This window comes from Archocentrus centrarchus, chromosome 23 (assembly GCF_007364275.1).
Source record: "Archocentrus centrarchus isolate MPI-CPG fArcCen1 chromosome 23, fArcCen1, whole genome shotgun sequence".
NCBI lineage: Eukaryota > Metazoa > Chordata > Actinopteri > Cichliformes > Cichlidae > Archocentrus > Archocentrus centrarchus.
Window position 1 is genome coordinate 17,834,323 of NC_044368.1, and position 13,603 is coordinate 17,847,925.

The window sequence follows — 13,603 nt, forward strand, 5'->3', positions numbered from 1 at the left end:
CAGACGAACAAACAATCAGATGAGTACATGAGGGAGAAAGAGGGGAGAACAAAAGAACAGAAGAGAAAAAAAAAGGAATAGAGAGCACATCTTTGCCAAATAACTAGTGGCAGTAATCCTGACTGCAGGGCCAAATTCTGTCAAAACACTTTTCACACACACAAACACACACTTAGACCGTTTTGTGTCCTAAATTCATGCTGAGCTAATACATTAGCAACAAGGGGGATGCTGTTGTAACAGGAAAGAGATTCTTTTCTTGTGCATCATTCATTCTGTCCCTCAAGTTCTGGGGCTCAGACAGCTGCAGGTACACAAGGTCACGTATATGCATATACCTGTCTGTATGTGTCTTGATGATGTTCTTCATTGCGAGAGTCGTAGTACTGCTGGATGAAGCCAAAATATTCTTGCCTCTTCCTCTGTAGCACGCTTTCTCTCCTCTCTGCGTTGGCTGGCAGGTAACCCTGATTGAGAGAGCGAGAGAGAGGAAGAAAATTAGTCATTTAATATCTGATGTAAATCGTGCTGTGGATTTAATTTTTCTATTTATCATCTTAGTTCTTCAGATATTTGTGTTTTTTGGATTTGACTCAATTCAGTGAGAGTTTAGTTTTGAAGTAAAGTTATGGCTAAAAAGAAAAAAAAATGCTGTATTTTAATTCACTTTCTTGCAGACAGCTCAAAGAGAAGATTGATACCACTTTCATGCCCATACATTATTGATGAAGCTGCAGCTGGAACTGGTTAGCTTAGCTTAAAAAGGATCTATTTGGCTCATTTTCAGCTCCAAACTTTTATCTTTGATTCTACTAGAGTAGCTTTGCATAATTCCCAGGTCAAAAATAATCCCAACTTTTCTTATACTGGGCTTTGGGGCAGCTCCTCAGTTCATCCACTGTCTGAAACAAACAGTTTTAAGTCTGCTACCTCTTAGAGCCACTCTCACTGCCACTCGCAAACAATAGGTTTGAACAGGTTGGTGGGCCTGCGGTGCTTACAGGAAAGACTATGTAACTGAGATTATATGTACTGCTCAAAAAATTGAAAGGAACATTTTTAAATAGATTATAGCATCAAGCCAGAGCTGGACAGGGCCGTAGAAGGTCCTTCACCCATCAGCAGGACCGGTATCTGCTCCTTTGTGCACGGAGGACCAGGATGAGCACTGCCAGAGTTACAAAATGACCTCCAGCAGCCACTGGTGTGAACATCTCTGACCAAAGAATCAGAAACAGACTTCATGAGGGAGGCCTGAGGGCTTGAAGTCCTCTAGTGGGCCCTGTGCTCACTGCCCGGCACCACAGAGCCTGACTGGCATTTGTTCTTTAATATCTAATTAGCAACTAAGTGCATTTAGGCATGTAGACATGGTCAAGACAACCTGCTGAAGTACAAACTGAGCATCAGAATAGAGAGGAATTTACAGATTAACCAATACCAGACAACAGAAGTTTGGAAAAAACGTTGCCTGGTTTTACAAAATGAATTTAGGATATAGCTTTGCATTTATCAGACACGGTGTTCTCATCTAACTGTTTTGTGAATTTTATCATTAGCTCAAAATGCTAACCCATTTTGATGCTAACTATCTCTCTTATACCATTAGTAGTAAAATACAAGTAACTATTTCACCTGTTTTTCTAACACATGGAAACATGCTTGTTGATTCCACATGGGACTCATTAATTTCGCGCTGCAGATATTCAGGGAGACCGTCTTTCCAGTTTAAAACCACATGGTGTTTTTATGGAGCCCAGCTCGTTACTGTTTATTTCCATCAGTACAATTTAATGAGCCTTTATTTTGAAACTAGTTCGCAAAAACTTGCTTTGAGTGTTTGAGCCAAGTTCAATCGCAAACCAGACTCCACCACCTGGGATTACACATGGTCTGTAAATGATACACTTCACTTTGCAGAGAAAACTTTCTGCTGCCTGCCTAAATGCTTTCTGCTTCTTTAGGGAGTTACCTTTAAATGTGTATTTGTGTGGGGCGGATGTGTTTGTCAGACAGTATATGTGAGCATGCATTTGTGAAAGAGTGTATCCTGGCTGTGCGGTCAGGCTTATGCAATGAGGAGAAAGTCAACTATAAAATGAACAAAAAGTATATCTATTAAAAGCAAAAGATGGGACGAGGCGCTCTGAAATATTCAGAGTTACAATCTTCAAAACTGAACTCAAACATGACTTCGGGCCCTGAAAACATCTCCCTGTGATAAAAAGCTGGTTCATCTAGCTGTTAAACGTTCAAAGGGTCCCTTTTTATTTTTAAAATGACATCTATGAACAAACCATTTTTTGCCATTTTTCTCTGAGGGGCTTTGATTATGATAACAGGCAAAGTGACTGACTTTTATCAACTGACTATTAGATGACAACTAAGCAAGCTCTGAGGAACTGAGGAACTTCCCAACTACTGCAGGTAAAAGCTCTGCAAAAAAAAAATAATAAATGGGCCTTTAGACTTCCGGTTTTTCCATGTTCTCTCTGTGCCTCCATGGGTTCTCTCCGGATACTTCCTCCCACAGTCCACAGACATGCATGCTATGTTAGATTAACTGGTGATTCTAGATTGGGGGTGTATGTGAGTATGAATGGTTGTCTCGCTCTCTCTGTTGGAACAGACTGGCGACCTGTCCGGGGTGTATCCTGCCTCTAGCCCTATGACATCTGGGACAGGCTCCAGCCCCACCTTCACCCTGAACACCTGGACAAGCAGTTAAGAAAATGAAAGAATAAATGAACTCTTGACCACAGAGTGACTATAACACAGACACAGTTACTGCTCACTGGTTTGTGAAGTCCTAGTTTCAGGCCTCTAGTTTAGCACTTGGATACCACCATCTTGGTTATTTCCCCCAGAAATGACCGGACTAAGACAAAGGCTGGAGTTACCAGCCCACGCTAGCCAGCTTGGTCACCAAGTTGCATCCATGACCATATAGGTATATATGGGTACATAGACCATAATCATCCCACACAGACCCCTACTAACTAGTGTTAGGGAACACATAAAGAAAATACTAGAATTTCACTCACCATGCTGGGTATTTAGACAGGCTGTTAGTACAATTCATGCAAACTATATTATCTGTCACATAAATAACATGTTTGCAGACAGCCACACCCCAAATCAAGCAGAACTTCAAGCTCTGTTACCATTTTAAGTGAGGGTTATATAAAAATTTACGATTGTCATGATGTAGGGAAATTAGCTATGGAGACCAAAATGTTCAGTACCAGGCTGCATAAGGCTGTAAACATGTTTATTTCTACTGTAAAGTTGGGCATTTTAACATGGGGTCTACAGGGAATGAGTTGTTTTTGGAGCCAGCCTCAATTGGCCACATAAGGAATTTAAGTTTTCTGTCAATCGTGAGTTTGACTTCTTTTTTTTCTGAGACAGTATATCTCACTAAATGCTCCTTAAAGTAAGCAACTGGACTTTTGTCCTTATATTGTTACACTGGGATGGCTCAGGTGGTAGAGCTGAATGGGTGAACGAGTGAATGAGCAACACTCTGAAAGCCCTTTGTGGGATGGATAAGGAGAAAAGGTTCCATATGAGTGCAGAACATTTAGTATTTAAGTACAGACCATATGCTGCTCCCAAAGGTCAGGAATAAAGCTTCCTGCATGAATCTTACAAAGATGACTTGTAAATATTTCAGCAAACAGCTGCTCTCGTCCATGTATTTGTCATCGCTTCCAATTAAAATGAGCATATTTGGCCGCCGTTCACACACAACTGAGATCAACTGTGTCTTGGACTGCCTTTAGTAGAATCCCCCATCAAACTAAACTCATCTACCTGCACCGAGAGAGAGAGAGTCAGAAACATCATAACAAGCCTTAAAAGGCTGATGTTCATTCAAGGCTGATGTCCATCTATGTGAATCTGTCTGTGCTGGAACACTGTTGTCAGTCGTTTCTGGAAGTGAGCAGCCATTTTATGGTAATATACAGGCATGCAGACAGAGGAACACACAAACCACCAACTGTCTACAAGACAGTCAATAAGTGCAGCAACAAAGTTTCTCTTTGGTTTAGTTTTTTTTCTGTTTAATTCTACCCAGACAAGGCCCCAAAAGAAGTATGGAGTCTAGAGGATTGTCTGCTGCACACAACAACTTTGCCTGCAGAAAGTTCAACACATACGCCTGTCAAACACAAACACTGAGAGCAGTTAAACTCAGTTTTATATATACACAGTACCGGGTGAGTGTGTCCAAACTTTTGACTGGTACTATGTTATATATAAATCCAAATATTCTTCTACACGTTCATCATGACCTGAGACATTTTTGATTCCCTACAAAAATCACTACATAAATCAATGAAAGTATTTCCTAGTTCTCTTTTTCTGCTGGTTTCTGTCAGTAAAACAAAAGACAAAAAAAGCAAGACAAGGAAAATGAACTGAAACTGTGAAGGAGGCAGACTCATCCACACCTCCTGTCCCATCTACCCAACTGTCACTTCTCAGTCGGTGCTGCCACTCATCCAGACGGTCACATTTGTGCCCACATAAACCCCCCCACCCCCAAACACACACACACTCTGCCAAAATGTCCATGCGTCACATGTTGAACCTGCTCCATATGCAAATGTGCACACTTGCATATACACAAACACAAAGCAGCACAGGCCAGCTACAAAGCAATGGGCTCAGGCATTAGGCGTGCCATGCCAAATGAAGGGTGTGTGTGTGTGTGTGTGTGTGTGTGTGTGTGTGTGTGTGTGTGTGTGTGTGTGTGTGTGTGTTGAAGGTTAATGGACAGCTTAGTGGAGGTCAATCACACTGCAGCTGTATTACTGCAAAACAGGAGAGCAGGACACACACACACACACAGGGATCTGAAGACTATAAGCAAGGCACAAACACTACCACACACACACACACAGACACACACATCATTGTGACTCTTTGGACATTGGCTGCTTTTTCACCCATTTTCACACCAGTCCTTGAATCAGATTATTTGTCAGAGGAATGTTTTTTTGTTTTTTGTTTTGGTTAGGACACTTAACACTGACCTTTGAATCATTCAAACATTAAAAAAAAAAACATCTAACTCAAGTTATGAACCAATGTTGTGTCTACACCGAACAAACAACTTAGCAAAGAACCACTTTTAAATTTCAGAAGCAGAAGAACAGTATCTGACAGTCATATCCATAAGAAACAGAAGAGGAAATAAAACAGATAAGCCCTGACACAGGAGCTGAAAGATGCATCTGGCCCTTCAGTTGATCCATCTACCGAAGCCAAAGCTTCATCAGAAATGGTCTCCGTGAAACGGTGGCTGTCAAGAAGCCATTCTTAAGGAAAGAAAACAGGATTGCACAAGAACTGAACTGAAAAATCAGTGGCAACAGATCTGATTGAGCGATGAATCCAAATTTGAAAATTTTGGTTTGAATTGTGGTCAATATGTACGGCAGAGGTCAGGAGAGCGGTACAATAGTGAGTGTGTGCAGCCATCTGTAAAACATGGTGGAGGTTCTGTCATGGTTTGGAGCTGCATTTAAGCCAGATTCTATCAAAATCTGATCAAAATTGATAGAATTATGAACACAGAATAGTTCTGTCAGATTTTGAACCACCATGCAAAACCATCTGGAAGGAATCTGATCCCAAACACACTGCCAGTGCAGTAAAAGCATACCTGAACAGAAAAACACACAATGGAACAGTATCAGTCTTGGACTGGCCTCTTGAGCCTGGACCTCAGCATTATTGAAGCTGTGTGGGATCATCCTGACAGAACAGAACAAAAGGCAGCCGACATCCAAAGAAGAGCTCTGAATGTCCTTCAAGAACCCTGAAGAACTACTTAAAGAACTGAGAAGAAAGCTGCTTAAGAGAGTTCAGGCTGTGTTCAAGAATAAAGGTGGCCACACCAAATACTGACTTTCAAGCTAGAATTGTACAAACTGTCTCATATACTGTATTTCCATTTATTTCTGCACAATAAATCACTGCATCTATTCCTAATTTCCCCAACAAAATATAAAGAAATGAGTGGTGGCTCAACTTTAGCTCTGTACTGTAAATGTTTCAGGAGTTAAAGAAAAGGGGTGCGGACAGCACAAGCTGCTTGCCTTCTTTTAGAAAGCAGAAAACTCAAGAGCACTTATGCTCGAATCTGACAAATATTTTATTTAATTTGTGGTCTACTTGTTAAAAAAGGTGAGTGGAGATTTTAAGAAGACAGAGACAGGAGACTGACAGCGAGGCATAAATGCATGAGAGCTCTACGTGTCCTGCCAGTGGTGCAAAACGTGGCAGCACAGCACTACCTCCTGCCCCTGTTAATCAGTCTACAGAAGCCTCATCTCTTCATCCTTAATGCATCAATCTACTCGCTCTCTCGTGGATCCTCCACTTCAGTAAACTCTCTTTTAAAAAATAAAAAAAAAAACGGGGGGGGGGGGGGGTATGCTTGGGGAATCCATTTGGGGAATTTAAATGAAATTGTTGGAGTTTTTTTAAGCAACTCTTCTTGCTAAATTGATTTCTACTTTGAAGGAGCACATTATTCTTGAAGGAGACTGTAAATAAACTGTCCCACTGCACATATGACAGAAGTTGAACAAACAAAACTTTACTTGCTGTGTTTAAATGCTCTTTTTTTCCCCTGTATGTCTACAATTTTCTACAAACACACCGCGTTTGTCAGTGTTGTCTCACTGCCTATCAACTACAGATATCAAACCTTTCAGTCACCAGGGATTCAGTATTCTACTGATCCAAAATTCTAGTGTGATATTTAATCTTAATTACTTACAGAGACTGTAATAGTCTAGCAAAAATTGCAACATCCTTTCCTCACGTGCCTTTATTAAACTCTGAGTGATTTTGCTGTTGAAGGACAAAATCAATCTAGTTTGTGGTGACACTGCGCTACAAGAGCACCAATAGTATAATACAGAAACACAGACAGCACAAGTGCTTAGTCAAAAATTTGGGGGTATATAACGATTCAGCCACAGCCTGATATTTTACAGGTCCCAAAACTCTCCTGTACTGCAGCTCCAACAGACACCAGCTCCTCTCTCTGTGCTTCAAACAAGCAAGATGGAAGGTAAGACTGATGAAAGCCCAGCAAACCAGTATTTTGAGCAAAAAAAAAATCAAGAAAAAGAAAAGTTGTCCCATAGATTCTGCTAAATGGTTACTGTTACTATTTTAGACCAGTAGCAGAGATGTGATACCACTGCTACTGAACCACAACCTTTGAAGCCTGATGCTCGTAGGCGCAAGCCCCATGGATCTATATTTTTCCAGTAAATCCTGTGATTGATTCATCAGATTGGGATCTGTGAAATTTAGAGGCTGGGTCCTCGAGCCATACTCAAGCAGTTTTTGCAGGGATTAAGTCCACAATGCCACTGGGAACACGCTCAGTCTGCAACAATGCTTAGGTGGGACAGATGTGCCAAAGTAACATCCACACACATGCCAAGACACAGAGGTTTCCCTGCTGAACATTGCATTGCAGCAAGATGATCAGTGTTATTCTTATCACCCCTTAGTAGTTTTAATGTTTAGGCTAATATGCAAAATGCATATTTAACCCAAAAATAAGACACCCATATCCAAAATCAACATTTTTCATTTCTTAGTCATGGATCTATTAGCTAAAAGCAATTTGCTCAGATCTCACTAGTCAATATTAAGAGTGGATATCACCTTTGAATGAGCTGAGGCAGAATGGAACAAAATGTTCCAGCGAGCTGCAATGTCCCTACGGCTGAGCATAAGTTTGCCTCAAATGAACAAAAGCCATTGTTCTCTTCTTCTTTTAGACAATATAATTACGTGTAGTGTTGTAAAGTAACAGTTTAGCATAATCTCTAAATCTGTCCCCTCTCCCGCTGCTCCATGATATATCTCATATAACCCTTTAGCCTTATCAATATTTCCACAGCCAGTTAGTTTTCTCCTCTCCCGCCACTTCACATTTAACAGCCACACTCCATTAACAAATGTACATATTGCCATGGGCTGACATTCTTTCACAAAGCAGAAAAGCCATTTAATTTCTTCATTTCTCCTTCAGGCTCGGACACCAAATGCTCTTTAAACAAATGAAATAGGACGATATTATTTCTGAAATAATAGGAGGTTTAACTGGACGCCATGGGCAACCTGTGGAGCCTCTTGCAAATAGCAAAAGGAGGTAGAGGGAGCTATCCAGCGAGGCTAGAAATTACCTCTCTCTTTTGTAGCCTGGTTTCAAGATTTTGTTTGCCTGATTTTTCATTTCCACTGCGACTAATAACAGTGAGGACAGTTATGGACAATTTCTGTGATGCGGTGGTAAATGCAGCACGTTGGGGGAGCATTAGCGAGCTCTGACTGCAGTGGGAAAACTTGTTTCTCGCTTTTGTCAAGTAAAGAAGAGTGTGGCTCAAGCATGCCTGCTGGAGGGGAAGGGGAAAAAAAAAAAAAGCAAATAAGTTAGTGCACGCTGGTGAGCAGGAGAAGGGCACAAGGGACACCACTGGAGTGAAGTTTTATTAGGTGCTTCAGCCAAGTTTATAGAATACAGCGTGGGCTGTGAGTCTGTAAGTCTGTGTGTGTGTGTGTGTGTGTGTGTGTGTGTGTGTGTGTGTGTGTGTGTGTGTGTGTGTGTGTGTATGCCAGACAGAATAGATTTTTTCGAGGCTGATCCTTCTTATCTATTTCTCCATTGGATCATACCACAGGCAGGACTGAAGAAGCAGTCAAGTGTTATGACACTTCAGATGATATTAGTGCTTTTGACAGTTTGCACATTTTTTTTCATCTAAACCTCGGCATTAACCCTGGGACAATTCACCCCGCAAGAGGCTCTAAGATCAGATTATCAACTGAAGATCTTGAGAGGTGACGCAGCGATCCATTCATATCTGTGAACAGTTTGGATTTTTTGTTTTGAGCCACAAATGGAAAAACTCAATCAATTAGGACTTTGGCACATGTGAAAATTAAAGGATGTGATTTTATTTCCCCCCAATGTTAGGTAATTGTTAATTTGTAAATGAAGCAACAGCAATAACTGCAGTTCCTCCAGTGGCCACTTGAGGCTGGCAGTTGATCACCATAGACTCCCATGTTAAAATGCACTCCATCAGACATGAAACTCTTGTGTTTACAGCCTGTTAAAATATAGGAGACAAGTGTAAAAGGTGATTTGTGACAGAGGGATAGCAGCAAAAGTAAAAGGGAAGGTTTACATGATGGTAGTGAGACCTACCATGATGTATGGTTTGCAGACAGTGGCACTGACAGAAAGACAGGAGGCAGAGCTGAAGACTGAAGATTTTCATTGGGAGTGACCAGAACTGAGTTCATCATAGGGACAGCTCAGGTTTAGAGAGGCAAAGTTGAGATGGTTTGGATATGTACAGAGGGGGATAGTAGATATCACTGGACAAAGGATGTTGAAGATAGAGCTGTCAGGTGGGAGAAAAATAGGAAGACCAAAGTGAAGATTCATGGATACAGTGAAGGAGGACATGCAGAGGGTTGGTGTGACAGGGAAGGATGGTAGCGAAAGGGTGAGATGGAGGAAGATGATCTGTGGCAACACCTGAAGGGAGCAGCTAAAGTTAGGGGTGTGGCCACTTTGACTGACAGGTGTTGCGACACTGGAGGCTGTAACCAGCAGCAGTATGCTAGGCCTCACTTCTGTTCATGTTGAGCCTGTGCTCTGGACCATGCTATCATGTCTGTGGTGCTGGTGCCTTTTGGAGCATTTTGATATTATTACCTAACAAATAACATAACACTAATTAGCAGTATGTATGTGTGAGCAGCTCTATGGTCTAGTGGTTAATGCATTCCTGGAGGAGACACAAATCTCTGGGAGGACTGTGTCATTAAGGGCATCTAGCATAAAAATCTGTGCCAAAGCAAAATAAATGTATTCATGTGCGAATAAGAGAGCAGCCGGAAGAAGACAGCATGTGAAGAAATGTGTATGGTTTATATTACTGATGACGTTAACACATCATCCTGTCTTCTAGCTCCAAAACACTAAACAACGAAGATACAAAAATCAATGCAAAGTCCATTAATGTATGGTTATTCTGCTTTACCAATAATCACATTTTATATCTATGAAATATTACAGAGAGCAGGTACTGACTGTGTATAACTGAGAACCCGATTTTCTTCAGTGTCATAGTTATCCAAGTACAGTCATATATATTTTAACAGGAAGAACCTGATGTAGCAATTCGGTGCCAATGTGAAAAAAATGTAATTAGACTCTTCTGTTACAGCTGTCAAACCATAAGGCAATTAGTGCTGTGTAACAGGGGCAGAAGAACCTGTGGAGGAGGGATCATTTCTATAGCATCCCCCCCCCCCCCCCCCCCCCCCACACACACACACAATTTAATTCAGCTAATTCTTTAACATTTTTAGTTTTGAATCCTGGGGAAGCAAATGTGGTGCAACTACTGTTTAAAGAGACCACAGGGCAGTTGTGCTTTGTAAGCACAAAGTTTGCTGCAGTCTTCACTTTACCTGTACATAGAGAATATAAGTATGTATGCATGTATATACTGTAAATGCAGACCAAAAAACAAAAAAAACTAAAACAATTGAAGTACATTATTTATGACAAACATCAAACAAATACACAAAATGAACTGAGACTCCTGTTTTCTGTCTGCCCACATTACAGCAAGTGCTCTGCGCCTTCATACAGTGTTATGAGCCTTTACTTCAGCTGAGTACCAAACAAAGCACCCATTAATGGTTAAAGTACCCAGTTGGTAACCTCCCACCACCAAAAAAGCACACACAGGCACGCGCACACACACACACCTTTAATGACATCTTTTCTGCGGCACATTAACTATTGTGCGGTAATTAATGGGAAAGTCATGGTGTTCAAAAAGCCAGTCTTCTCTCTGCAGACTAGAAGCTGTTCACCACAACAATGGCTTAATGAGTAAACACACCGTGCGTCTCATGAATAAATTATTGGTGCCTTGCAATTAATTTTCCCTATTGAAGTTTGGAAGAAAAAAAAAAAAAAAGGCAGGACTGCAACCAGTCTTCATAAATCAAAAAAGGGAGGGGTTAGAGAGAAAGAACATGACAGGAACTTTGAGCATCTGCGTGTGTGTGATCATCTGTAATGTGTTGATATTTTTATTTTTAAGACTGCGTGTGTGTGCGTGTGTGTATTTGATCAATCAGTGTTGTTCTCTGCTTTGTTATGAGGTTACATATGTCTGAGTGCGTTTGTAGTATTTGCGTATGCGTGTTTTTATGTGTTACAGAAATTAGTGTTTTAAAGCATTATTACATCTAAATGTATATATATATTAAATGTACAACACAGGTATGTTTGTGAAAAAAAAAAAAAACTTACTGAGAGAAGTTTCCACGCTATCGGTCGGACCTGTCGGGGGATTCCGGACCAGCTGAGTTTCCGGAGCTCCTCTGTGAAACAACAAAAACACAACAGGGTCCATTCAGATTCACCACAGGGACTTTCTACACAACAGTCTCTGAAATTATATCCATGCTGGCATATACAGTAGACTACTTAATGTCTATGTTTTAGGCATTAAAAATACATTAAGGGTGCTTTCAAAATTGAAGCCATTGACAGATTTTATTCATTAATTAACGTCATACAACGAGCAGTTAGCAGTAAAGTTAATCTGTTCTTGTGAATCGATCCAACCTGTCAAGAGGTTGCTGCTGGGCAACATAAAGCAACTTGTTACATTATAAGATGTCTGCTGTTAATAGGTTATCTGTTACATTACAATGTTACCCAATGAGAAGAGTAACTTGTATTTTTTATTATTATAGTAGTTAGTATTAGTATAGCTGGCATTTTTGCATTACCAAAATTAAACTCCCCTTTGCATTTAGCTTAGAATGACTTCATTTAATTACTGTACATAGCGAGCTGATATTGGTAGCATGTCCTCCATCACATAACCAGCAACAAGCTCACTCATTTCCCTCTGAGAGACAGTTTTAGCCACACTAAAAGGTGTTTAGCAGCTCTAAAGCAGGGATCAATCTCTTCATCAATGGGCCTCACCACCAGTGTTCTTAGCTTGCGGGTGCATGTTCATAATGTGATATAGAGCTCCTTAGCCACACACTTTCTATCGCTCATACTAAAAAAATACAAACACTTTCACAATGTAAAGGCCACCCTCTCTGCCTTCTTGCTAGCTGGCATTAATATGCATACAGACACAGCTTTGGCCCTGGATAGGGTCCATATTCCACTAGTATACAGCTGCATGCCAAGAAGTCAGAGGGAGACAGAAACATTGCGTAATACCTCAAGGAGGAAACTGTGGTAATATCACACTGACAGATTGCTTATTTGAGAAAAAAAGACTAAATAAGTGATGACTGGTGTTGCAAATTAAATGCCTTACATTACTCACTACAATAAAAAAGTACTGAGTCCTTACTTTTAACATGTTACACCCAGCACTGGTTCCCACTCAGAATCATTTGTACTATTAGCATCCGTCCTAAGCAGATTTCTATCCTCTGTTGTTTTGAAAGCTTCTGATTTTGATTTTGGGTAAACCTGAGTCTTTACATATTTAACCAAACTGTGGCTCAATCAGTCAGTCAGTAACAAGCTAACTGACAATATCCTTGCTGTCCAAACTTACTTTCCCATCTGCCTCTTCTGAAAATATAAGAGGAGTAAGCAGTGGTTTATTAAGTAAATTTTTCCAGGCCAGGTGGGAGAGCCTGCAGGCTATAATGTAAAATAAACCTAATAAAAAGGGGCAGATTAAACTTGTAAATTGGTAGAGAGTAGCACCCTCTGGATTCATGAAGACCCAGAAAATAGGGCTTAATGCTAAGTGTTAGCCTGGCCATACTCTTCTCTCCAGCACAACCACACTGACAGAGTGAGAGGATGTGTGACTGTGGGAATCAACTATGACTCAAGAGAAAGTACTTTGTCATGTGGTATTTAGAAACCAGTGTCTTTTGGTCAAGCTTAAAAAAAATAAAAAAAAAAAAAGGAAAAAGTGTCAGTTCAAATTTCCCTAGACCAAAGAGAGGTCATGCTCATAAATAGAACTAATGCCATTGTTGTTCTGTAACATTTTTGTTCGAGGTACAAACTGAACCTTACTCGTGGCATAAGGTCTCCACCCACATCATTTGTCAGTGAATTCTGACCCATACTGAGCATCCTTTTGTCCTCTGACGTGATAGCCAATTCAAAGAGGTTCATATAACATTTCAGCAGAATTCTTTTTTAACCATGACACATTTTCTTCACAACAATGCAGGACAATGTAGTACTGTGAAAAGCTTTTAGGCAGTTTGCATTATATTGGATTCTAAAACACCACACAGCGCCATAAAGAAGATGTCTGAATGGTCTCGGATTCGTTCACAGCATAAAAACAAGCCCGAACACAGAGTCACAACCAACCGTCTTCAGCAGCAGGAAGAATTCCTGCAACAAATGGTGAGGGCCTGACAAGAGTCCCGATCTCAACGTTATTGGACCAGAAATACCCCCAAAAAACAGAAACAACTGAGACAGAGTAAAGACACAAAATTCTCCATGAGTTCTCCAAGCCCTTTA

The 13,603-nt window shown here is 40.7% G+C and overlaps 1 protein-coding gene across 4 annotated transcripts in view; it reads right to left on the bottom strand.

Annotated features, from left to right (window-relative positions):
- The window catches only part of tbc1d22a (TBC1 domain family, member 22a), a 147,075-nt gene that overhangs the window by 101,323 nt on the left and 32,149 nt on the right, over positions 1-13,603 (bottom strand). For all 4 annotated transcript variants that reach the window (XM_030720464.1, XM_030720465.1, XM_030720463.1 and 1 more), the window contains exons 6-7: positions 11,384-11,454; positions 339-467 (exon numbers count right to left, since the gene is read on the bottom strand). In XM_030720464.1, the coding sequence (XP_030576324.1) occupies positions 339-467; positions 11,384-11,454 (200 nt within the window). The remainder of the gene's footprint in view (positions 1-338; positions 468-11,383; positions 11,455-13,603) is intronic.